We start from the raw sequence: 25,950 nt of genomic DNA on the forward strand, positions 1-25,950 counted from the left end.
GACGCACCAAGGAGACACACTAAGAAGACACGATAGCGCTTCCCGTCGGAGCGGGAAGCCATTTTGAAGGAAGCCATGTGCGTTAGATTCCGGATCGGGAGTCTGTGGCTGAAACCAAAGGAAAAACCGTTTTTAACTAACAACAGGGATTTGCTTCGCAAAGACAACGGGCAAGTGTTCCTTTTCTCTCACCAATCTCTCTCTCCAACACGTGAAATGCCGGCGGTTCCCAAACGGAAAAGCCTGCAGATTTCTGAGTGACTTTTATATTTCCAGTGGACTCAGTATTATCCCCTAGACAATGATAGAGCTTATTTCTGATTGATTATTACTATACCTGTGCTTTAGATTGAGTATTGACGACGTATATGATCTGAATGTTTTGTATTAACCATACGTTTGTGCCCCCTTTATAAATAAAAACATTTGAAAATAGTACCATCAGACTTCAGCGGACCTCTCTATCTTTGCTGGTAAGTCACCCAGTTACGGGGAACGTAACAGCCTAAACTAGGAAACAGATGCAAATAGGTTTTTCTGCAGGAGGGAAGGCGGTGGGAGGATATGTGGAACACAGGGAACGTCTGTGAATAGGTGAGTAAAAATGGCTTAATGGAGACAGCTGGTGGTATGTCAGTTTATTATGGTAACTGCTAGATGTTTCTTCCCATTATTTTAAAAGCACATATCTCTTCAAAAAAAAATCACACATGAAATTAAAATCACCTCAAGATGGGATAATAACAATACACATTTATGTAGAGATATTCATCATAGTTTTGTCCTGTAGATGCGAGTAGCTTTAGAAGTTTCACAAAGAAGCCTTTTTCAGTCATACATCACACTGTGGAGTGTCTCCTATCTTGCAGGATGGACTGTCTAGATTGGTAACACACTGGAGCATTTGAACAGGCCTGTCAAGGAAACAGCAACAGTTTTTACATTTTTTGAATTTGTAAACCACATCTACAAGCTATGCAGTGAGATGCCAGGCTTCTATCTTCATCTCTAACCAGTTCTCCAACCACACCAATGTCTTGTTTCAACTTCTGTTCCCTCAGTTTTGATAACCATTTTTATGTGAAACCCTGTTCAAGGCAAAGTGAAACTCCAGCTCAATGACATGCCCTTGTCTACTATGTTAGTTAGATCTCACACATTCCCACCAGGTTCTTATTCATTTCCAAATTCAATCCAGCACAGTAATGGGCATGTTTTTAAACAAGGAACTCCGTTAACCCCAGTAATGGGTCCCAGTCCCATGAACTCTCCAGATTTTATCCACTGTCTGTGGCAATTTATAAAAGATCCCGGGCACAACAAACTTCCAAGTGGATGATGGGGCATTTTCCTCTTATGTCATAACAGACAAAAAAAAGTCACTAAACAAATGTTCTTAAATCACTCCACTTCTTGCTGAGCACAGAGGAAAAAGGAAAAATTCGATCTTCTGCTGGTATGTATGAAAATCTCTTTTTGATCATATTCCTTCTTCATTAAGAAAGGAAGCTGGATCACACCCAGATAGTCCAAGCCTGGGTCAGATGGCAGAGGCGAGGGGAGCAGGGAAAACCTCCAGAGGCTCAGTACAGTGACTTCATCTTGGGTGAGCTGACCACACTCAACTTTCAATGCATTTACATGAATTTCCCCTACAGAACTGTAAGGCTTCCAGTGCACAACCCACAAAATGGAGAGGCCAGCCGATGTTTATGGGGAAGCTGAAGTCATTGCATTGTGTGCAAAGATCAGTGGCATGGAGCTTTGCTCTACCCACAGCCTTTTGTGGCAGTGAATTCTATTTCATTGTTCATTACAAATTCTGTGGAGATGATATTTTTTCCTTTTATACCCTGACGAGAGGAAGTAGTTTCTTTATATCGACACCATAGAAACATGGCTTGTTTTAAATAGCTCGATTAGTTCATTCTTTAATCAAAGAAACTCAAGGTAAATATTTTTTCACTGTTTTCTTTTAATCTCTTGGGTTGTTCTTATGAAGATAAACTAACTCCTTCCAGGGCCAATATATCTTTCCTGTGGACTAATGCCCAGAACAGATCTTGGTAGCCAAATGCAGGGCAATCTCAGTTAATGAATGGGTTCCATTTTTATAGATAATTATTGGTCAATTTGTCCACAAGAGGGAAAATACCATCTTATATGGTAACCATTCCCCCACAGTATCTTGACTAATGGCACTAAAAGCACACAAGACTGATTAGGAAAAGAGAGACACTAAAAGGTAAGAGTGAGGGAGTAAAGCTCTGTCATTCCTCAGAATGAACTATCTATTCATGGTGGAATTTTGAATGTATTAATATTATGGGAGCTTGCTCAATGCAGGAAGTGTCCATAATTCAGATGCTTGTAATTTAGGGATAGGGTGTAGCATCTTTATAAAAGCTGAGGTATCAGTTCTTTGCTCTTCGTAGCCTGACTACAGTTCCATTGGGTTTCCGGGGTACGTACATACACGGGTACACAAACACGTAGGAAAGCTACGCACGAATGAATCAGAGGAGAGAATACTTCAGTTCTAATTCATGGAGAACACCGTAAAGAAGGAGGCACTTGTGATGTTTGAGGTGTGAAATACAAATTTGATGTGGTACACACCTATAATTATCCAGGCAAGTGAACTTCAGATTTTTCTCCGCGAGAATAGCTTCTAATTTAGCAACACTGGCGATACCACACGACTCCCTGCAAGTCAAATTGCTGAAGGTTAGTGCTGTATGGTCGATCACTTCCTCTTCCGTTCCACTGGGTTGGCTATTGTTACACAGCAAGGTCTCTCAAAAAGGTGTGAGGTGAAGATATTTAATTTTAGAAACTATCACAAATGAAACAGAATTGAGTGAGGGCATTCTATAACCAGGTTCTTACTGTGTTTTCAGTGAGTCCAGGGATTTTGTTTTTGCAGTCACTATGAACGACTCGAAAGCTGGGGTTCCCAAACTGGGATCCATGGACCCCTTGCTTAATGGTACCAGCCCTTGGCACAAAAAAAGTTTGGGAAGCCCTGTTTTACCAGGATTTGGATCCTTATTATACAGATGACAAGATCATGCTGTAGAGCTGATGCACCATCAATAACTCACGCTGAGACTTAGGAAACGAGATATCGGCTTTTATTGACTGGAAGAATAAACAACACTACATCCTGGGGAAAATGAGGGAGAGCAGCAGCCCACAGTCGCCTTTATACAGGGGTCTGTGGGAGGAGCCACAGGAGCAGTCAGCAGGGTCTGTGGGAGGAGCCACAGGAGCAGTCAGACAGGTATATCTAGTTCACCACAAGAGCGAAATCCGCTTATCTAACATCTTTGTTTATTTATCAAAAAAAATACTATTCACCTTGTCCAACTTCGTAGCTGTTTCCCTGTCTCCTTTATGATTTATTTTAAACTATTTAGCAAAATGAAATCATGGATCTCTTTCACCAATCAACTTCCCAGCTCTTTACTTCATCCCTCCCCTTCCTAGTTTCACCTATCGCTGTGTGCTTCTCTCTCCCCTTCACCCCCTCACCTTTTAAATCTATTCCTCAGCTTTTTCCCTCCAGTCCTACCCAAGAGTCTTGGCCCAAAATGTGGAAAGTACTCTTTTCCACAGATGCAACCTGACCTGCTGAGCTCCGCCAGCATTTTGTGTGTGTTAAATGCAATAGGTTTGGATTCTGCTTGCCTAAGATGGCTGTAGTGTGGGCAGGTCAAAGGTGCAAGCAGAAAAAAATGACCACATAAACCAACGGCCAATCTGGATCCAAATATCCAACTGGATGTTACCCCAGCATTTAGAGACCAGATTTTGATCACCACTCACTGGATCTGTATGAAGTGGGACTTAAATCTTCACCTTCTGATTTATGACTGGGAGCATTACTCCTGGAGTGGGCCCAAGACTCACTCCATTCTCAGTGTCATTAAACAGATGCCATTTAGTTCAAGAAATGTGGCTGCTGTAAAAAGGAATTTGTAAAATGTTTCCAATGTTTGTCTTGACACAATTTACTTCATATTTGGCTGAAGAATGCTGAATCTGTCTTCAGGGCTTTGTTGCCTCAGTTGTGTTACATTTCTTCCAGGATTGTGTGAGAACAACCCAGGGCCACTCTCCCTCCAATTTTTTTCTCCACCCCACTCCCCCACTTTGTAAATATCTGCCTTCCTCACCTGGCCTTGCTAGAACAGTTCTGCCTGTCCCTCTACACTCTGAGCAGACCTGCTGCCTCTCAGCTGTTTAGTTTTATGGAGATCAACTGAACCTGCCATTCTAATACAACACGATAAAGCACTGCCTGAAAAGAGGCAGGAAATTCAGACAACAAAATGTGAAAATCTCACTTATCGGGCCCGTCAATAGTGTCCATGATCCAGAGGTGAACAGAGGTAACCTTCTCCTTGTCCAACTGTGCGAGTTCTATTTCAGCAAAAATACTAGGCATGGGAAAGGAAACCATTATCAATGGCAGCAATCATAATGCAGTCAACTTGACACTGTGATCCACATAAATAGAAGCCACTACTGATTAGGTTCAAATGTAGAAGTTTGAAAAACAGTATGTATATTACATTTCTTTTAAAATCTATTATTATAGCTGCAGTTCACGCAGCTTGATGTAAAACATTTAATTCACAAGTGTAATACGAACATAAAGGAATCCCAAAATCAGTTTAAAGATACATTTTGATACCTCAATCTATATGTATTTATCTGGAAATTTCTGATTTGTATTCAATATCAGATCATATCCATGTTTCTTTAGAAAGTGTTTGCAAACCAACATGTTAAGAAGCTTTCAATTGCTGGATTTTGTTTTATCCCCCCAATTATAGCTCCCGCTCTCTGGTTTCCTGTTCTGAGAAAGCTCATCGTGATCTTTATAATGGAGAACCTCTTGAAGCTAAAGATCAGAAATTGATTCATCCTAGCCTTTTCTTTGTATTGTGGACACATTTTATTATGTACGTAATCCAATCCCTCCCTGGTCTCAATCAGTCTGTCTTCACCATTTCCTTTTGTACACTGATCGCAGGAGGAATGCACGCTATTCTAGCTGTAAGGGCCTGATGATTTATTAGGTGATAAGGATAGGCCTCAGAGTTTTGGCTCAATATTGCACATCCCATAACCAAGTCATTTTGAAATTAATTTGATTTTCTTTACTCACTGCTCCTGGATTATTATAATAGCTTCATTTTATTGCCAATCTCGACCTGCAGACTATCACTTCATCTCCATCTGAGTAATTACTCTTTGAGAATCTTGTTCCCGCGGGAATCATTTTCCACTTCTCTGCAATTAATTTAATCTGCCAGCTGCTTGTTCAAATCATAAGCATATTCATAATGTACCGTGGGTGCCAAGGTAACGTAGCAGTGAACGCAGCTCAGAGTGGAGTTCAGAGTTCAATTCTGAAAGGAGTCTGTCCGCTCTCCCCATGGAGTACATGGGCTTCCTCCGGGCGCTTCAGTTTCCTCCCACAGTCCAATGACGTGCAGGTCAGTAGGTCAACTGGGCATTGCAAATTGTCCCATAATTCAGCTGGTGTGTTGCTAGGCAGCACAGCTTAAAGCGCCGGTAGGACCTGTTCTCATGATTGAAGGGCAGGTACCCATTACTGTATGGCTAGGCATTGCTCAAATGCCATCTATAAATTTGCTGACGATACAACCATTGTCGGTAGAATCTCAGGTGGTGACAAGAGGGCGTACAGGAGTGAGATATGCCAACAAGTGGAATACCGCAGCAACAACCTGGCACTCAATGTCAGTAAGACAAAAGAGCCAATTGTGGACTTCAGGAAGGGTAAGACAAAGGAATACACACCAATCCTTATAGAAGGATCAGAAGTGGAGAGAGTGAGCAGCTTCAAGTTCCTGGGTGTCAAGATCTCTGAGGATCTAACCTGGTCCCAACATATTGATGCAGTTATAAAGAAGGCAAGGCAGTGGCCATACTTTATTAGGAGTTTGAAGAGATTTGGTATGTCAACAAATACACTCAAAAACTTCTATAGATATACTGTGGAGAGCATTCTGACAGGCTGCATCACTGTCTGGAATGGGGGGGGGGGCGGGCTACTGCACGGGACCAAAAGAAGCTGCAGAAGGTTGTAAATCGGTACTAGCCTACAAAGTACCCAGGACATCTTCAAGGAACGGTGTCTCAGAAAGGCAGCGTCCATTATTGTCACCTTCTCTGTTATAATAGTAATATTTCTGTTATATTGATCTCACTTTTGAGATAAAAACAATTCCAAAGAATGGTAGCAGAGAAACATTACTTACTTATGCTCTCACTGAAGCAAGTAAAGTTCCTGTGGTTCTCAATTTATTATTTTGAGAATAAGTACTTTTGGAAGGATAATGTCCTTCTTCAGGAGTGATCCTCCATCATGAAGGCCAATTGTATCTAAAATGTCGTCCTCTTTTTGAACATTCTCTTGTACTCCTCTGCACTGTCGGTCATAATTAAATAGTAGTAAGTTCTATATTGCTCCTTCTAATGTCCTGCTACAGCTTGGGCAGGAAATCTCCAAAAACCTTAGAGAACCCCATCTCCTTCCTTCCCTGAGCTTCCCCATGGCTGACAGTGATTCTAGCTTGTATTGTCTCTGCCGTTTGATTCCATCCGTACCTGCTGCTCCTGAAAGTGTCAACATTTGCAGATCCATTCAACATCACCGACACTCGACCTTGGGCCTTCGCTGCATACTGGAGAGGAGATGCACAATTATTGCCTCCTGTACTTCAGGCCCAATGGAATCAAAACAAATCATTTTTCTTTTACAGCAAGCAATTAAAACCTGCTTTCCCCAGTCCAACATGTCGGGACTAAGAAGACAAATTGAAATGGTGGTTGGCGTGTTCACTCAGAGCTGGCACCAGTTTTCAAATCGGTGTTGGGCAGACATAGCCAAGAAGGCAGGGTGCTGCTTAGGGTGCAGGGGTCAAGTCCAATGACCATATAGTGGTATGATATAGATGTCTTGATCACCTTTGGAGGCCCTCATGATGACAGCCTCGACTGACTCCTTCCCCACCAAAACCTTCCATTGAGCAAGACTGGTCACGCCTTCCTCTGGATTATTCCCTGACTCTGAAAGGAGCCTTTTGACATTGACAGTACCAGCTTTCCCCCTTCCTCCCCGCACCAGTCCTTCTTTTAAATGCCATACCTCCTGGTCCCTTGTGCTTTCTGGCACAATTCCTGCTGTTACCTGTTGAGCATCCTGCATGTCAGCTTCAAGCAGGAGACAGGCTGGTTGATGGAAAGACAAGTGAATTGAATGAGCAATATTCAAATTTATTCATCACATGCTCATTAAAACACAAAGTGAAATCTGTCGATTGTGTTAACAACCAACACACCCAAGAGCATACTGGGGGCAGTCTGCAAGTGTCAACATGTCGAAGCGGAAATCCTACTAAGCCCTTCACATGCCTTTCACTCCTAGCTGTGCTTTGCCATAACATAACAAAGTACCCTTTGAGCTGGAACTAGAACATCTGAAGGTTTGGGGATTTCTTAATTTAAAATTGTTTGCTTTTCTTTTGTTCTTCCGTATCCATCATTTTTGATCCATCCTTTTCTTTTATACTTTTATTGAATTCACTTTAGTTCCCACTTATTCTCTCCCAGGCCTCCAAAGATATTGATTCCAGCCAATGCGAGGCCCATGGCTAGAAGCCCTGCAGTACTTTGTTCGGGCTAAATGGCTGCTTAGATCGTCAGATCTGGCAAAATGAAGGGACACAACATTGAACTTCATTTCATCCACTGACACACATTTTATAGTAGTCGTCAGTGTTAGGGTGATTTTTGGGTTTAGGGTATATACATTTAACAATTGACTTTGGCTACTGGTCTTCACACCTGAATATGTATTGTGGATTTAATTTGGAGTGCAGCTCTGAACAATGGGTTCCTAAAAGCTGTGAATCCCAGACCAGGCAATCCTGATTAAAATTAGAATTAAAATTCCTAAAAGCTGTGAATCCCAGTCCAGACAATGCCAACTAAAATTCATTTGGCTGCCTGTCGTGAGGATGTGGATCAGGAGGGGTGAAGGTTGTATGTAGTTTCAAAGAAAACATTGTGCATACATTGTAAATATGGAGTTGTCCTTTCATGTTTGGCACATAAAATATCAAACCCATGTTAGGCCAGCCAGACCTTTCCACCAAAAGCGTCTCCATATGATGCCTGCCCTACCTTGTTTTGTCAAATAAAGAAGTTGCTTTGTATCTACCAGTAATTTTCTCCATTGACCTCATTCACACAACAACATTCAGTTCATGATTAAGAATGGCCTTGCTGGCTGATATGTGTTCCTTAATCAATCTTTTGAGCATCTTACCCATGTCTGCTGACAATCTCTCTCCACGGCTCAAACACCAGAGTAGATCCAAAGGTTGATCAGTTCAATTTGGATAAAGTATGCATTCATCTGTAATAGGCTTTAAATGCTCAGTAGATTGGAAGGTGACAGAGTTCCAGACTCCTGCTGATGCCCCAGTCTCAGCAATATAAGACATGGCATTAAAGATTTTAGGTTTATTAAAATGGGAGTTGAGGATACAAATTGGCATGTAGCACTGAGAAACAGATTGCCGAATCTTCAACTAAATGCTTGAGATCCAGTGCTACTACAATGCACCAACACATATAAATGGTTTCAGGGAAGGGAACACTCACGTTTTGAGAGGCGGCTCTCCAAAATGAACGTATTGGATGGTTTTCACAATCTTTATATTCAGGGCATGATTCGTAATCCAGTCCTGTAATAAATCAACCACTGACAATTCAAACTTTTCACCAATGCTAAAATTTCAGTCTGTACTTGCTCAATATTAGGCAGGAAAATTAACTTCTGCAATATTAAAAAAAAGAAAGTCTTATTTATTCAAGTAAATATATAACAATTTTCATTACATGAATCTCTCAACATTTTAAGGTTTCTAAGTAATATGTACTTCACTATTTTTGCCAAAGAAGGAGCTTATATCTTAAATAAAGTATATTCATGGGTTGAATGGATTGGATTTGGGTTCAATTTAAACAGATCTAGCAAGGATGTGAGAATCGGTTCATTCTGATCTTATACATTTAGCTGATCTGTTGCAAACAACATTTTAAAGATGATGAAAACCTTAGTAAAGAGGAATTTCACCTCCAAGGTACTTAAACTGTTCCATTAAAAACTTTGGAACATTTTAAGAAAATAATTGAGAACCGTAAATCAGTTGACTTTTTTTTAAAAAAAGTGTAGCAATCATCTACTTATAAGAATCTTTATTATAGAACTTGATTTTGTAAAGAAGTAAAGTTATTTTTCTACAGTTCCTAAGCAAGGATGTTATCAGACAATTAGAAAAACACAAATTAAATGATTGACAAAGACAAGCCAGAATGAGGGACAAGTTCATTGACAAGTTCTTGACTTCAAACAAACAAACCCGCTTGACAGGAACACAGGTTTTGAATATGATCTTCGGAGAACTAAAAATCCTCCTTGATCCTCTTGGAACATGATGATCAAGTGTTGGTCTATCAGAGGTGGAGTCATTTCATTTGAGTTCAGCACTGAGCCTGAGACGTAACTTACCTACAGAAACTTTGCTCTTCGTGTATAGATCAGAGGTTCCCAACTTTTTTTTATGCCATGGAGCCCTACCATTAACCGAGGTGTCCGTGAACCCCAGGTAGAGAGTGGCAGCAGCCAGGCTCGGTGACCTGAGCAACTCATTCTCAAGTACTGGCACTCCTATACAGCTGCATATAAATGCACATGAGTTTGTGGGTTGTGACTCCCAAGGAAATAATAAATCATCTCAGGAGGCAAATTTGAGATAAAGCAAGAGGTGCATTGTGGTACCAAATGGCTCAGTAGCAGCTGACTGGTGCCACGGGCTCTATAGTGAAATAATCTCAGATAGAAAGCAAAGTACAGTACAACTAACAGTGGAACATTTGAGTACGGCCTGCAGTCTGAATCAAGTTTTAATAAAAATTCTCTGAGCTGTTAGAAGATTTGAGAACTCTGCTCTTGGGATATCCGAACGTGCAGATCGGGGTCAGGTTTGATTTATGATAGGAACTCCGAGCTGCTGATGAGAATTTGACTCCATTCTAAACAGGATTAGACAATTGAGCTTACAGAGATGATCATATCAATGAATGTTCTACGAATACTATTTTAACATGTTTTATTAAAAACCCAAATGCTTGATCACCAGCCAGTGGTGTAGTGGCATCCACACCAGAGTTTGAGGCAAGTGGTCCTGTAATCAGACCTGGCCAGCTTCCTGCACGCTTTCCATCTGTGCTGGTTCGAGTGTCGAGCTAGCAACTCGGCCTCATAAAAACACAGATAAATGCTGAAGAAACGGCACGGTTGCCGCCCAATGCACCACAAGGCGGGGAGAGGAATAACAAAAAATTCTTAATAGCTCCATTGCTAAGGAACCCTTCTTTTTTAAAAAAATTCAGAGCAAGAAGGCTGTGGGTAAACGGTCAAGGATTTCCGGAGTGAAGGCACTCGGGGTAAAAGGGAGGCAAGTCTGTGCAGGCTCGTGATGTCAGCCAGTAGAGTGGGAAAGGTTTAAGAAGACCGCCATATCCAGTGGGCAGCAGAGTGATAGGACTTTGGCTCAACAGCCTTGCGAGGTAATGGGAAGAGGCGAGGTAGGTTTAACTGTCTTAGTTGCAGAAAGGAAGTAGTGTGTGTGGGGCCTGTATTCTGTGCTCAGTGTCAGATGTCGGAGGTCCTGGAGACTCCCAGCCTCCTGGACAGCCATATCTGCAGCCAGTATGTCGAGCTGCAGCTCCTAAGGGACCACATTAGGGAACTGGAGATGCAGTTCGATGACCTTTGCCTGGTCAGGGAGAGCGAGGAGGTGATAGAAAGGAGTTATAGGCAGGTATGGGAGACAGACAAATTGATCACAGTCAGGAGAGGGAAGGGGAAGAGTCAGGTACTAGAGAGTACCCCTGTGGCTGTACCCCTTGACAATAAGTACTCCTGTTTGAGTACTGTTGGGGGGGGAATGAACAGCCTACATGGGGGAAGCGACAGTGACTGTGCCTCTGGCACAGAGTCTGGCCCTGTGGCTCAGAAGGGTAGGGAAAGAAAGAGGAAGGCAGTAGTGATAGGGGACTCTATAGTTAGGGGTCAGACAGGCGATTCTGTGGACACAGGAAAGAAATTCGGATGGTAGTTTGCCTCCCAGGTGCCAGGGTCCAGGATGTTTCAGATCGCGTCCAAGATATCCTGTGATGGGAGGGAGAACAGCCAGAGGTCGTGGTACATATTGGTACCAATGAGATAAGTAGGAAAAGGGAAGAGGTCCTGAAAAAAAAAGACTACAGGGAGTTAGGAAGGAAGTTGAGAAGCAGGACCTCAAAGGTAGTGAGTATGGGAATAGGATGAGGTGGAGGATAAATGCGTGGCTGAGGGATTGGAGCAGGGGGCCGAGATTCAGATTTCTGAATCTTTGGGACCTCTTTTGGGGCAGGTGTGACCTGTACAAAAAGGACGGATTGCACTTGAATCCCATATTAACCATATAACAATTACAGCACGGAAACAGGCCATCTCGGCCCTTCTAGTCTGTGCCGAACGCTTACTCTCACCTAGTCCCACTGGCCTGCACTCAGCCCATAACCCTCCGTTCCTTTCCTGTCCATATTCCTATCCAATTTTACTTTAAATGACAATACCGAACCTGCCTCTATCACTTCTACTGGAAGCTCATTCCACACAGCTACCACTCTCTGAGTAAAGAAATTCCCCCTCGTGTTACCCTTAAACTTTTGCCCCCTAACTCTCAACTCATGTCCTCTTGTTTGAATCTCCCCTACTCTCAATGGAAAAAGCCTATCCATGTCAACTCGATCTATCCCCCTCATTATTTTAAATACCTCTATCAAGTCCCCCCTCAGCCTTCTATGCTCCAAAGAATAAAGACATAACTTGTTCAACCTTTTCCTGTAACTTTAGGTGCTGAAACCCAGCTAACATTCTAGTAAATCTTCTCTGTACTCTCACTATTTTGTTGATGTCTTTCCTATAATTCGGTGACCAGAACTGTACACAATACTCCAAATTCGGCCTTACCAATGCCTTGTACAATTTTAACATTACATCCCAGCTCCTATACTCAATGCTCTGATTTATAAAGGCCAGCATACCAAAAGCTTTCTTCACCATCCTATCCTCATGAGATTCCACCTTTAGGGAACTATGCACCATTATTCCTAGATCACTCTGTTCTACTGCATTCTTCAATGCCCTACCATTTACCATGTATGTCCAATTTGGATTATTCCTACCAAAATGTAGCACCTCACACTTATCAGCATTAAACTCCATCTGCCATTGTTCAGCCCGCTCTTCTAACTGGCCTAAATCTCTCTGCAAGCTTTGAAGACCTACTTCATTATCCACAATGCCACCTACCTTGGTATCATCTGCATACTTACTAATCCAATTTACCACCCCATCATCCAGATCATTAATGTATATGACAAACAACATTGGACCCAGTACAGATCCCTGAGGCACACCACTAGTCACCGGCTTCCAACCCGACAAACAGTTATCCACCACCACTCCCTGGCATCTCCCATCCAGCCACTGTTGAATCCATTTTACTACTTCGATAGATAGATAGATAGATACTTTATTCATCCCCATGGGGAAATTCAACATTTTTTCCAATGTCCCATACACTTGTTGTAGCAAAACTAATTACATACAATACTTAACTCAGTAAAAATATGATATGCATCTAAATCACTCTCTCAAAAAGCATTAATAATAGCTTTTAAAAAGTTCTTAAGTAGTTTACTTAAATACATTAAATACAATCAACCCCGGCACTTTAACATATCTTACTCCTGGCGGTTGAATTGTAAAGCTTAATGGCATTGGGGAGTATTGACCTCTTCATCCTGTCTGAGGAGCATTGCATCGACAGTAACCTGCATCGACAGTAACCTGTCGCTGAAACTGCTTCTCTGTCTCTGGATGGTGCTATGTAGAGGATGTTCAGGGTTTTCCATAATTGACCGTAGCCTATTCAGCGCCCTTCGCTCAGCTACCGATGTTATACTCTCCAGTACTTTGCCCACGACAGAGCCCGCCTTCCTTACCAGCTTATTAAGACGTGAGGCGTCCCTCTTCTTAATGCTGCCTCCCCAACACGGCACCACAAAGAAGAGGGCGCTCTCCACAACTGACCTATAGAACCTAACCTATTAATACCTAACGATTGAACTAACTAACTAACTAACCTTCCGTGTGGAACCTTGTCAAAGGCCTTACAATTGGTTCCCAGTAGGACCAAATCCTTGGCGGGGAGGTTTGCTAAGGCTGCTGGGGAGAGTTTAAACTAGAATTGTTGGGGGGTGAGAACCGAATTGAAGAGACTGGGGAAGAGGAGGTTGGAAAGCTTGTAGACAGTGCGAGAGGGAGGATAGGCAGGAGATAGAGAAGGGATGCGCTCAGACTGAAGGTTTGAGATGTGTCTATTTTAATGCAAGAAGTGTTGTGAACAAAGCGGATGAGCTTAGAGCATGGATCAGTACTTGGAGTTATGATGTGGTGGCCATTACAGAGACTTGGATGGCTCAGGGACAGGAATGGTTACTTCAAGTGCCGGGTTTAGATGTTTCAGAAAGGACAGGGAGGGAGGCAAAAGAGGTGGGGGCGTGGCACTGTTGATCAGAGATAGTGTCACAGCTGCAGAAAAGGTGGACATCATGGAGGGATTGTCTATGGAGTCTCTGTGGGTTGAGGTTAGGAACAGGAAGGGGTCAATAACTTTACTGGGTGTTTTTTTTATAGGCTGGCCAATAGTAACAGGGATATTGAGGAGCAGATAGGGAAACAGATCCTGGAAAGGTGTAACAGAGTGTAAACAGAGTTGTCATGATGGGAGATTTTAATTTCCCAAATATTGATTGGCATCTCCCTAGAGCAAGGGGTTTAGATGGGGTGGAGCTTGTTAGGTGTGTTCAGGAAGGTTTCTTGACACAATATGTAGATAAGTCTGCAAGAGGAGAGGCTGTACTTGATTTGGTATTGGGAAATGAACCTGGTCAGGTGTCAGATCTCTCAGTGGGAGAGCACTTTGGAGATAGTAATCGTAATTCTATCTCCTTTACAATTGCATTGAAGAGAGATAGGAACAGACAAGTTAGAAAAGCGTTTAATTGGAGTAAGGGGAATTACTAGGCTATCAGGCAGGAAATTGGAAGCTTAAATTGGGAACAGATGTTCTCAGGGAAAAGTACGGAAGAAACGTGGCAAATGTTCAGGGGATATTTGTGCGGAGTTCTGCATAGGTACGTTCCAATGAGACAGGGAAGTTATGGTAGGGTACAGGAACCATGGTGTACAAAGGCTGTAATAAACCTAGTCAAGAAGAAAAGAAAAGTTTACAAAAGGTTCAGAGAGCTAGGTAATGTTAGAGATCTAGAAGATTATAAGGCTACCAGGAAGGAGCTTAAGAAGGAAATTAGGAGAGCCAGAAGGGGCCATGAGAAGGCCTTGGTGGGCAGGATTAAGGAAAACCTCAAGGCATTCTACAAGTATGTAAAGAGGCAAGAGGATAAGACGTGAAAGAATAGGACCTATCAAGTGGGAAAGTGTGTATGGAACCGAAGGAAATAGCAGAGGTACTTAATGGATACTTTACTTCAGTATTCACTATGGAAAAGGATCTTGGTGATTGTTGTGATGACTTGCAGCAGACTGAAAAGCTTGAGCAAGTAGATATTAAGAAAGAGGATGTGCTGAAGCTTTTGGAAAGCATCAAGTTAGATGAGTTGCCACCCTGGATGAGATGTACCCCAGGCTACTGTGGGGGGCAAGGGAGGAGATTGCTGAGCCTCTGGTGATGATCTTTGCACCATCAATGGGGACGGGAGAGGTCCGGAGGATTGGAGGGTTGCAGATGTTGTTTCTTTATTCAAGAAGGGGAGTAGAGATAGCCCAGGAAATTATAGACCAGTGAGTCTTACCTCAGTGGTTGGTAAATTGATGGAGAAGATACTGAGAGGCAGGATCTGTGAACATTTGGAGAGGTATAATATGATTAGGAATAGTCAGCATGGCTTTGTCAAAGGCAGGTTGTGCCTTATGAGCCTAATTGAATTGTTTGAGGATGTGACTAAACACATTGATGAAGGAAGAACAGTGGATGTAGTGTACATGGATTTCAGCAAGGCATTTGATAAGGTACCCCATGCAAGGCTTATTGAGAAAGTAAGGAGGCATGGGATCCAAGGGGACATTGCTTTGTGGATCCAGAACTGGCTTGCCCACAGAAGGCACAGAGTGGTTGTGGATGGGTTATATTCTGCATGGAGGTCAGTCACCAGTGGTGTGCCTCAGGGATCTGTTTTGGGAGCCTTATTCTTTGTGATTTTTACAAATGACCTGGATGAGGAAGTGGAGGGATGGGTTAGCAACTTTGCTGATTGACACAAAGGTTGGAGGTGTTGTGGATAGTGTGAAAGGCTGTCAGAGGTTACAGCAAGACATTGATAGGATGCAAAACTGAGCTGAGAAGTGGCAGATGGAGTTCAACCCAGGTAAGTGTGAAGTGGTTCATTTTGGTAGGTCAAATATGATGGCAGAATATAGTATTAATGGTAAGACTCTTGGCAGTGTGGAGGATCAGAAGGATCTTGGGGTCCGAGTCCATAGGATGCTCAAAGCAGCTTCGCAGGTTGACTCTGTGGTTAAGAAGGCATATGGTGCATTGGCCTTCATCAATCGTGGAATTGAATTTAGGAGACGAGAAGTAATGTTGCAGCTATATAGGACCCTGGTCAGACCCTACTTCTGGTTGCCTCACTACAGGAAGGATGTGGAAGCCATAGAAAGGGTGCAGAGGAGATTTACAAGGATGAAGCCTGGATTGGAGAACATGCCTTATAGGTTGAGTGATTGATAGGTTGAGTGAACTCGGCCTTTTCTCCTTGGAGCGACAGAGGATGAGAGGTGACCTGATAGAGGTGTATAAGATGATGATGATGAGAGATGTATAAGATGATGAGAGGTGTCAGATGATGTGGATAGTCAAAGGCTTTTTCCCAGGGCTGAAATGTTTGCACAAGAGGACACAGGTTTAAGGTGGTGAGAGCATGGAATGGGCTGCTGGCAACGGTGGTGGAGGCGGATACGATAAGGTCTTTTAAGAGACTTTTGAATAGGTACATAGAGTTTAGTAAAATATAGGGCTATGGGTAGCCTTAGTAATTTCTAAGATTGGGACATGTTCGGCACAACTTTGTGGGCTGAAGAGCCTGTATTGTGCTGTAGGGTTTCCATGTTTCCATCTCAAAATCCTGACATCACTCACCTGGCTTGGAATCTCTCCCACACCAGTTCAAGCCATCTGCCAAATAACCGGTCAATGTGCTCTCAAGAGGCATGTACTTCTCTGTGATTTTGGTGAACTTTTGGAGGAGATCTTTTGTCCGGCTCCAGAAGATTGACTAAGAAATATGAATAATTACAGATTTAGAATTTTATTGGAAAATAACTTTTAAATTACATTGGATCACATTCCCCAATTCTAGCACTTTCCTTCTTGAAGTTAATAGCCATTTAAAGCAACACATACAAAATGCTGGAGGAACTCAGCATGTCAGGCAGTGTCTAGGAAAATGAATAAATAGTTGACATTTCAGGCCAAGACTCTTCTTCAGGACTGAAAAGGAAGGAGAAGATGCCAGAATAAAAAAGGTGGGGGGGATGGGATGGAGGATAGCTAGGAGGTGATAGATGAAGCCAGTTGGGTGGGAAAGAGATCTGTTAGGAGAAGATTGTGGACCATAGGATGAAACCCCAGGTTCATATCAGAACTACGAGGGGTGATTGATAAGTGAGTGGCCTAAGGTAGGAGATGAGTTATTAACTTCAAACTTTCTGCATCATCACTCAGAGTTGAACTGCATGTGCATGTAACGAGAGCTGTATAACTCATCTCCTTCTACCTTAGGCCACGAATCTATCAATCACCCACGCTGTGGACACTTTCTGGAGGTCCAAGATCCATGTGCTCCACGGCCGCTGGACTAAGGGTATAAATGTAGGAGAGGACTATGTTGAAAAATGAATGTGCTAGGCTTTCTAAAATTGACTCCTTCTACCTCAGGCCACAAACTTATCAATCACCCCTCATAATGTGTTAGATTTGTGCAGCAGCTTCCACTGTCTAAAACTAGCAAACCTTTTTATACTTGTTCATTATTAGTTCCCATTGACCCAGTTGGTGATAAACTAAATTAGGGAGCCAAAAGCTGAGTTATTGATTTATTGCCCATTTTACGCTATCCCACATTCTCAAATTCTATTACATTGAAACACATAGTGCATTCATACTATTAGAAGAGTCCATCAAATTTGCACTGGAAATTAGACTAGGTTGATGCTAGATTCGATGAACCAATTAGATTAATTTTCTCCCTCTCCCCCAGTCATTTCTACAATCTTAGTGTTCTGCTTCTCCAGGCACCGTGTACATTTTAAAGCATTTGTGGACTTTGTCACAATGTTAATTTGTGGTCACCAGTTTTACTTTCTATATGTCCACTGTCTGAAGAACTGCACTGACAGGTTCCAGTTTCCTGCCACAAATCAGGCAGCTGATGAGTGAACATCAAGATATTCTACCTGATAATTTTGAGCCTGCCCTATAACTTTTTACAGTCATAGATGGATTTAAGCCATTTAGTTGCCAACATTCTGCAGACCATCGTTCACTTATTTACACTAATCTTATATTAATCTTGATCTAATCCTTTTTTTTTAGTTGTGCAACATACTTGGAAAACTCCCCCCAGATTCTAACACTTGCCCAGATGTTAGAGGCAACTTACAGTATAGCTCTGTGTTGAGGATTTTTCTTCCGCAAGTTTGGGATATGGGAGGAAACCCACTTGGTTCCGGGGACAATGGGCAAACCCCTTGCAGGCCGCGTCTGGCTCAGGCACTCTGGGTAGCAGCCCCACCAGATGTGCCACTAAACTGTACAGTTGTCTTAAATTGAAATCAGTCAGCTTCAGTCTAAGCAGCAGTTCAATACTATTTCTCCAAACCAGAAAATGTCTTCCAAAATTCCCTCTCTGTTTCTTGGTACCAGCTTTGACCCAAGGCTTAAGGAAACTACTTTTGGCATTTAATAGTCTGCTATACCATTACCAATTAAGCTACAGAAAGGATACTGTCTCTGGGTTTGACTTATTTACCTATCCTATAGGCACATTCTCATAGAATTCATTTATTTTTCATGTAGAGGTACAGCCTGCAAAAGGCCCTTCCATCCAATTACACCTAGGTGACCAATTAGCCAACTAACCCATAGGTCTTTGGAATGTGGGAGGAGATCAGGGCTCCCGAAGGAAATCCATGCAGTCAGAGGAAGAACATGCAAGCTCCTTACAGACAGCAGCAGAACATAGTTTTTATTCCAACACCTGCAAAATGCTGGAAACGCTCTGTACGCTAGTGTGTCTGGAGAAAGAAACTGAGTTAACATTACAGGAGATGATCTTACAGTAGAACTGATTTGATATGTGAGAAAATTGGCAAGGCTGATTTTCTGAAGACGTAATTCAAAAAATTCCAAAGGCTGCAACAGTAACATTAATTTAGATTTCTTTTTCACCCCACTGAGGCTGACTGATCTGCTGGGTATTTCAGTATGGCCTTTGGGTTTGTTACGTACCCGTGGGTATCTTGTGCCTGTCACTTGACCATGATGTAGTTGAGGCTATGCTGGGCATGATGTAATGGTCTTGTGATGGTGGAGTGACATAATTTTCCTGCCAGTGAGAGGTCATGTGATAGTTTTTTTCACTAGGGTATAAAAGGAGAACCCCTATCTGTGACGCAGGGCAGTTCGTGGTTGAATTTGCCAGTGACTCCGTTTTGCTACGTATTCGATGTTATGACGCAGTTTTGTTTTAAAGTAGATTTTTACTTTCTGCCTTAAGTCTCGAAGGTTATTGCTGGCAGTTTTGCTACAATACTGCCAGTTAGTCCAGTCGGAGAGTGAAGATTTATTGAAGTTCGGGAATCTGCAGGATCGAGGAAAGCTAATGTTGATGGTGAAAGAGATTCGGTCTTTATTTAATCTTCATATGAGGAATTAGTAACTTGTGTCCATGATAACTCCTGCTTTGCCAAAAGAGCAGAGAGTTGGATGCGGAGTTTCGCCAAGGAAAGGTCAGTGCCTTTAAGCCATTTTATTTCCTTCAACCATAAATCCCTCGGCAAAGCATACCTCAGCTCGGATCAGCAGTAACATCGCGAAAGAGGATTTAATAACTGCAAGAAAAGTCTCTCTCTTAACTGACTGTGTAAATCAATTTGGAAATTTTGCAATACTACTTTAAAGAACTGAGTTTGCATTTCTCGCTTTAAGAACTCATCGAGCTGCCGTATCGCAGCCGACTTCCGGTTAAGTTAGTCGTTTGTTTACTTTTGGGTTTTTTTAAAGCAGTGTTTAATAAATGTGTTATTTGTTATAAAAAACCTGTCTCAATTATATATTCATTGTTGCTGGATCGTAACAAATGGGGGCTCGTAGGATGAACTATTTTTGAGTTTAAATGCTTGTTTAATTTTCTATCGATGTTTTGGAAAAGGAGAATAACCGATTCTTTTGTTTGATTGGCTTGTGAGTAGTATTCGGCAACAATGAATATTGACGACTTCCTGTCATCGCCGGATGCGGAGTTATTAGCGAAGGCGAAAAAGAGTGATGTATTTGAGACTGCTAGCAGGTTGGAACTTAAAGGTATTTCGAAACATACAACAAAGCCTGTAATTCAGAGAAAAATTTCAGAACACTATGTAGAGTAGGGTGTTTTTGATGTATCAATTTTAAATAAGTTTCCTGTGAGTAAAGCAGCGATCCAGTTACACCTGGAACAAGTACCGTTAGAAAAGCTTAGAATAGAAGCTGAATTAAAACAGAAGCAATTGGAAGCTCACTTGGAACTAAGCTGATTAGAAGTTGAAAATACAAATTTGTACTTGCGATGGCGGAATTAAGATCCAAGAATCAGTCCTCTGGTTCTAGAAAAACGTTTGTTGTTAGTCAGGAAATTAAATTGGTCCCTCTGTTTAGTGAAATAGAAGTAGAGAAATATTTTCAACATTTTGAAACTATTGCTCAGATGTCAGAGTGGCCGAAAGAGAAATGGTCAGTGTTGTTAAAGAGTGTAATTAAAGGCAAAGCACAACAAGTTTACACAGCTTTAACTGCCGAGCAAGCACTTGATTATGATACTGTGAAACCGCACATATTGAAGGCGTATGAGTTAGTCCCAGAAGCTTATAGAGAAAGATTCAGAAATTTGAAGAAATCTGTGGAGAAAACTTATGTGGAATTTGCCTATGATAAAGCTGTGTGGTTTGAGAGATGGGTTTCCTCTAGAAATGTAAATGGGGACTATAACAAATTGAAAGAGCTGATTTTAATGGAGGAATTTAAAAGGAACATCCCTGTTGAAGTAAGGACATACTTAAATGAGAGAGACTTTGCTACATTGCAGGACTCCACTGAATTAGCTGATGAGTATGCTTTAATCCATAAGAATAAATCTCCTCAGGGCAGAACTTTTAAAAGGAAAAATAACACAGAGACTCAAGATAAACCAGAAATTAAATCAGAAGTTAGTGAGAAATGTAAGGAGGAAGGAAAACCTGTGAAGGAAAGACAGTTTGGTCCCATTTGTAATTATTGTAAGAAACCTGGTCACATAATAGCTAGCTGTTTCCGATTGAAAAAGAAGGAAGCAGTCCCAGATGTTGTGTGCAACATACTGAAACACCTGTAAATTCACAGGGTTTGATAAACACAAATGAAGTTTTGTTAGAGTCTGACCAAATTAAGAAGGAATAACTTGGTCATTTTATAATAGTCATTTTATAACTGAAGGATTTGTATCCTTGAAAGAAGGATCTACTCCGGTGCCAATAAAAATCCTTAGGGATACTGGAGCTTCACAATCACTGACGTTAGACAGTGTGTTAAAGTTTAATGAAGAGTCTGACATTGGTGAGGTAAATTATATACGAGGATTTGGGGTGCCCTTATGCCTGTACATTTGCATGAAGTAAATTTAAAGTCAGGGTTAGTTACAGGACTTGTTAAAGTAGGACTACAACCTAGCTTGCCTGTGAAGGATATGTCTTTATTGTTAGGTAATGACATGGCAGGTGGACAAGTTTTTCCTGAAGTGCATTTGACAATAGAGTCAGAGGAACCACGGATGGATTCTAACACAGATTCTTCCCGTGTTGTAACTCGAACTATAGCTAAAAAGATTGATGTGCAGAATGAGGTTGCTACCCATGACTGTTCAACTCAGGATTCGAGTTTGAGGATGTGTCAGAAACTTTCTTACCTTCATTGTTTGAACAAGATTCTTGGAGTAAGTCTGACCATGAAGATCTGTCTCTGTCTCGGAAGGAAATGATAACAGAACAGAGTAGAGATCCTAAGATTATCAAATTAAAAGAACAAGCTCTTCTGGATAGTGAAATTGATAAGGTACCAGTAGGATATTATTTTGAAAAAGGAGTATTGATGAGGAAATGGAGACCACCTATAATTCCTGCAAGTGATGAATGGAATATTGTTCACCAGGTAGTTGTTCCTAAAGTTTATTGAAATGAGATTTTAACTTTAGCCCATAGTGTGCACTTGGGTGGACATCAAGGGGTAAGGAAAACTGTGGACAAGATTTTAAAACATTTTTACTGGCCTGGTCTAAGAAAAGATGTGGCGATGTTTTGCAGAATGTGTCATACTTGTCAAATTGTGGGTAAACCAAATCAAGTTACACCAGTGGCTCCATTGCAACCTATTCTAGCATTCAGTGAACTGTTTTCTGAAATTATTATAGATTGTGTACGTCCATTACCAAAAACAAAAACTGGTTATCAGTACTTGTTGACTATCATGTACACTGCATCTAGGTTTCCAGAGGCAGTACCACTTAGGAATATAACAACTAAGACTGTAACAAAGACTCTTCTAAAATTCTTTACTTATGTTGGGTTGCCTAAGGAAATACAATCTGATCAAGGCAGTAATTTTATGTCTGGATTGTTTCAACAGATAGTTTATAAATTGGGAGCTAAGCAAATCACTTTGTGTGCATACCATCCAGAATTGCAAGGTGCCTTGGAGAGGTTTCATTCTACCCTCAAGACTATGATTAGGATGTATTGTGTGGAAAATGAAAGTGATTGGGATGAGGGTATATACTTACTTCTATTTGCAGTAAGGGAGTCGGTACAGGAATCATTAGGTTTAAGTCCATTTGAATTTGTATTTGGGCATAGAGTTAGAGGACCTTTAGCCTTATTAAAAGAACAATGGATTAATAGAGAGGTACACACTAATTTGTTGGACTATGTTTTAAAATTTAAGGACAGATTACATAAAGCTTGTAGCTTAGCCAGGGAAAATTTAAAATTGGCTCAGGAGAAAATGAAAACCTGGTACGATAAAGAAGCTACAATGAGAACATTTAAGGCTGGAGATAAGGTGCTGGTTCTTTTCCCAGTGCAAATGAATCCTTTACAAGCTAAATTTCATGGTCCTTATGAAATTGTGTCTAAAATTAATGATGTGGATTACGTGATAAAAACTCCAGATTGTAGAAGGCCAACTCAACTTTGCCATTTAAATATGATAAAACCATATTATAAGAAATAGTCTGCTACTGTGACTGTTGTGATCAATAATAATGAGTCTGATCTCACTAGGAACATAATAGATGATTCATCTGAAACTCATTCTAAACCCAACGTTGTTTCTGTCAGATTACCAAACTCAACCATTCTGAAAAATATTGATGAGAAATTAGCACATTTACAGCCAGAACAGAAGCAGCAGATGAAGCAATTGATTTTTAAATATAAGGATTTATTTCCAGATGTCCCTAAAAGAACCACTGTAGCTTCACATGATGTAGATGTTGGAGATGCCAAACCCATTAAACAACATCCATATAGGATGAACATGGAAAAATGTGAACTTGCTGAGAAAGAAATTAAACATATGTTGGAGAATAATATTATTAGACCTTCTAACTCGAATTGGAGTTCACCTTGTGTTATGGTGCCTAAATCAGACGGTAGTATTCGGTTTTGTACAGACTATAGGAAGGTGAATGCTGTAATGAAAACAGATGCATATCCAATTCCTAGAATGGATGATTGTGTAGATAAAGTTGGAAAAGCAAAATTCCTTACAAAGATTGATTTATTGAAAGGGTATTGGTGTGTTCCATTAACGGATAGAGGTAGAGAGATTTCTGCATTTGTAACTCCATCTAGGTTATATGAATATGATGTTCTTCCATTTGGGATGAAGAATGCCCCAGGTACTTTCCAGAGGATGATTAACTCTGTGATTCAGGGATTAAAGGATGCTTATATTGATGATTTAGTGACAAGAAATGATACTTGGGAAGCACACATTACTGTGGTGGAGAAATTATTTGAAAGGCTTTCAAAAGCAAACTTAACTATTAATTTAGCTAAAAATGAATTCGGAAATGCCACTGTGACTTACTTCAGTTCTGTTGTAAGTCCAGGCTTGGTTAAAGAATATGGTTAAGGAAATACATTAAACTCCAATTTAGTAATGAAAGGTTTAATGTTACAGGAGTACCATATTTTGATAACCCATATTAAAGGTAAAGACAATGTGATTGCCTGTCTGTCTATCTTGATATTGAATGTAAAATTTTTTTTATGGAGTGATATTTTAACATTTGTAACACTCCTGTGTAATAATTTGAAAGGTGCTGTATGATGATACTGTGTATACTGTGTATATTGTAAATTTTATACATTTGTATTTCTTCTCTTGTAAATAGTTAATTGTTAACATTTTGTTCATGACAGACCAATTTTTTTTTCTGGAGGGAGGTGTTACGTACCCGTGGGTATCTCGTGCCTGTCACATGACCATGATGTAGTTGAGACTATGCTGGGCATGATGTGATGGTCTTGTGATGGTGGAGTGACGTAATTTTCCTGCCAGTGAGTGGTCATGTGATAGTTTTTTTCAACAGGATATAAAAGGAGAACCCCTCCCTGTGACGCAGGGCAGTTCGTGGTTGAATTCGCCAGTGACTCCGTTTTGCTGCGTATTCGATGTTAGATAGATAGATAGATACTTTATTCATCCCCATGGGGAAATTCAACATTTTTTCCAATGTCCCATACACTTATTGTAGCAAAACTAATTACATACAATACTTAACTCAGTATAATATGATATGCATCTAAAATCACCCTCTCAAAAAGCATTAATAAATAGCTTTTAAAAAGTTCTTAAATAGTTTACTAAAATACATTGAATGGTAACTTAAGCTCAGTCCTAACCCCAGCACTTTAACATATCTTGCCCCTGGCGGTTGAATTGTAAAGCCAAATGGCACTGGGGAGTAATGATCTCTTCATCCTGTCTGAGGAGCATTGCATCGATAGCAACCTGTCACTGAAACTGCTTCTCTGTCTCTGGATGGTGCTATGCAGAGGATGTTCAGGGTTTTCCATGATTGACCGTAGCCTACTCAGCGCCCTTCGCTCTGCTACTGATGTCATACTCTCCAGTTCTGTGCCCACGACAGAGCCCGCCTTCCTTACCAGCTTATTAAGACGTGATGCGTCCCTCTTCTTAATGCTGCCTCTCCAACACGCCACCACAAAGAAGAGGGCGCTCTCCACAACTGACCTATAGAACATCTTCAGCATCTCACTACAAACATTGAATGACGCCAACCTTCTAAGGAAGTACAGTCGACTCTGTGCCTTCCTGCACAAGGCATTTGTGTTGGCAGTCCAGTCTAGCTTCTCATCTAACTGCACTCCCAGATACTTGTAGGTCTTAACCTGCTCCACACATTCTCCATTAATGATCACTGGCTCCATGAGGCCTAGATCTCCTAAAGTCCACCACCATCTCCTTGGTCGCAGTTTTGTTTTAAAGTGGAGTTTTACTTTCTACCTTAAGTCTCGAAGGTTATTGCTGGCAGTTTTGCTACAATACTGCCAGTTAGTCCAGTCGGAGAGTGAAAATTTATTGAAGTTCGGGGGAGGATCGAGGGAAGCTAATGTCGATGGTGAGAGATTGGACCTTTATTTAATCTTCGTACGAGGAATTAGTAACTTGTGTCCATGATAACTCCTGCTTTGCCAAAAGAGCAGGGAGTTGGATGCAGAGTTTCACCAAGGAAAGGTCAGTGCCTTTAAGCCGTTTTATTTCCTTCAACCATAAATCCCTCGGCAAAGCATACTTCGGCTGGTATCAGCAGTAACGCCGCAAAAGAAGATTTAATAACTGCAAGAAAAGTCTCTCCCTTAACTGACTGTGTAAATCAATTTGGACTTTTTGCAATACTACTTTAAAGAACTGAGTTTGCATTTCTCGCTTTAAGAACTGTTCGAGCTGCTGTATCGCAGCCGACTTCCGGTTAAGTCAGTCAGTTTGTTTACTTTTGGTTTTTTTTTAGCAGTGTTTAATAAATGTGTTATTTGTTATAAAAAACCTGTCTCAATTATATATTCATTATTGCTGGATCATAACAGGTTCATGTTTCTGACAATATGTCTACTGCAGCTTTTGTTCTTTTTGATGTCTCTTGAACTGTCCTGGTTCATCTGTTAAGCAGATGGTTCCTAAAGCATTGTGTTGCTGTATAACCAGGATTGGCATTGAGCCACAGACATTCTCTTTATTGTCACCCCCCTCCCCCAATCGTCTATAACATGAAACACGCTTGTTTTCCTTACTTTGCCATTTCTGGTGGAGGGTTACCGACTGAATCAATCCCCCTCTCTCCCTACAGACGCTGCCTGGCCTGTTGAGCATTACCAGTATGATTGCTTTAAAA

At 41.2% G+C, this 25,950-nt stretch overlaps 1 protein-coding gene across 1 annotated transcript in view; it reads right to left on the minus strand.

Annotated features, from left to right (window-relative positions):
• Window positions 1-623: 623 nt before the first annotated feature.
• LOC140738010 (ADP-ribosyl cyclase/cyclic ADP-ribose hydrolase 1-like) overlaps window positions 624-25,950 on the minus strand; it is a 33,653-nt gene continuing 8,326 nt past the window's right edge. The window contains exons 4-9 of the mRNA XM_073064973.1: window positions 16,383-16,518; window positions 8,707-8,789; window positions 6,646-6,722; window positions 4,350-4,442; window positions 2,620-2,706; window positions 624-914 (exon numbers count right to left, since the gene is read on the minus strand). Coding sequence (XP_072921074.1) covers window positions 833-914; window positions 2,620-2,706; window positions 4,350-4,442; window positions 6,646-6,722; window positions 8,707-8,789; window positions 16,383-16,518 — 558 coding nt within the window. The 3' untranslated portion in view covers window positions 624-832. The remainder of the gene's footprint in view (window positions 915-2,619; window positions 2,707-4,349; window positions 4,443-6,645; window positions 6,723-8,706; window positions 8,790-16,382; window positions 16,519-25,950) is intronic.

This window comes from Hemitrygon akajei, chromosome 13 (assembly GCF_048418815.1).
Source record: "Hemitrygon akajei chromosome 13, sHemAka1.3, whole genome shotgun sequence".
Taxonomy (NCBI): Eukaryota; Metazoa; Chordata; class Chondrichthyes; order Myliobatiformes; family Dasyatidae; genus Hemitrygon; species Hemitrygon akajei.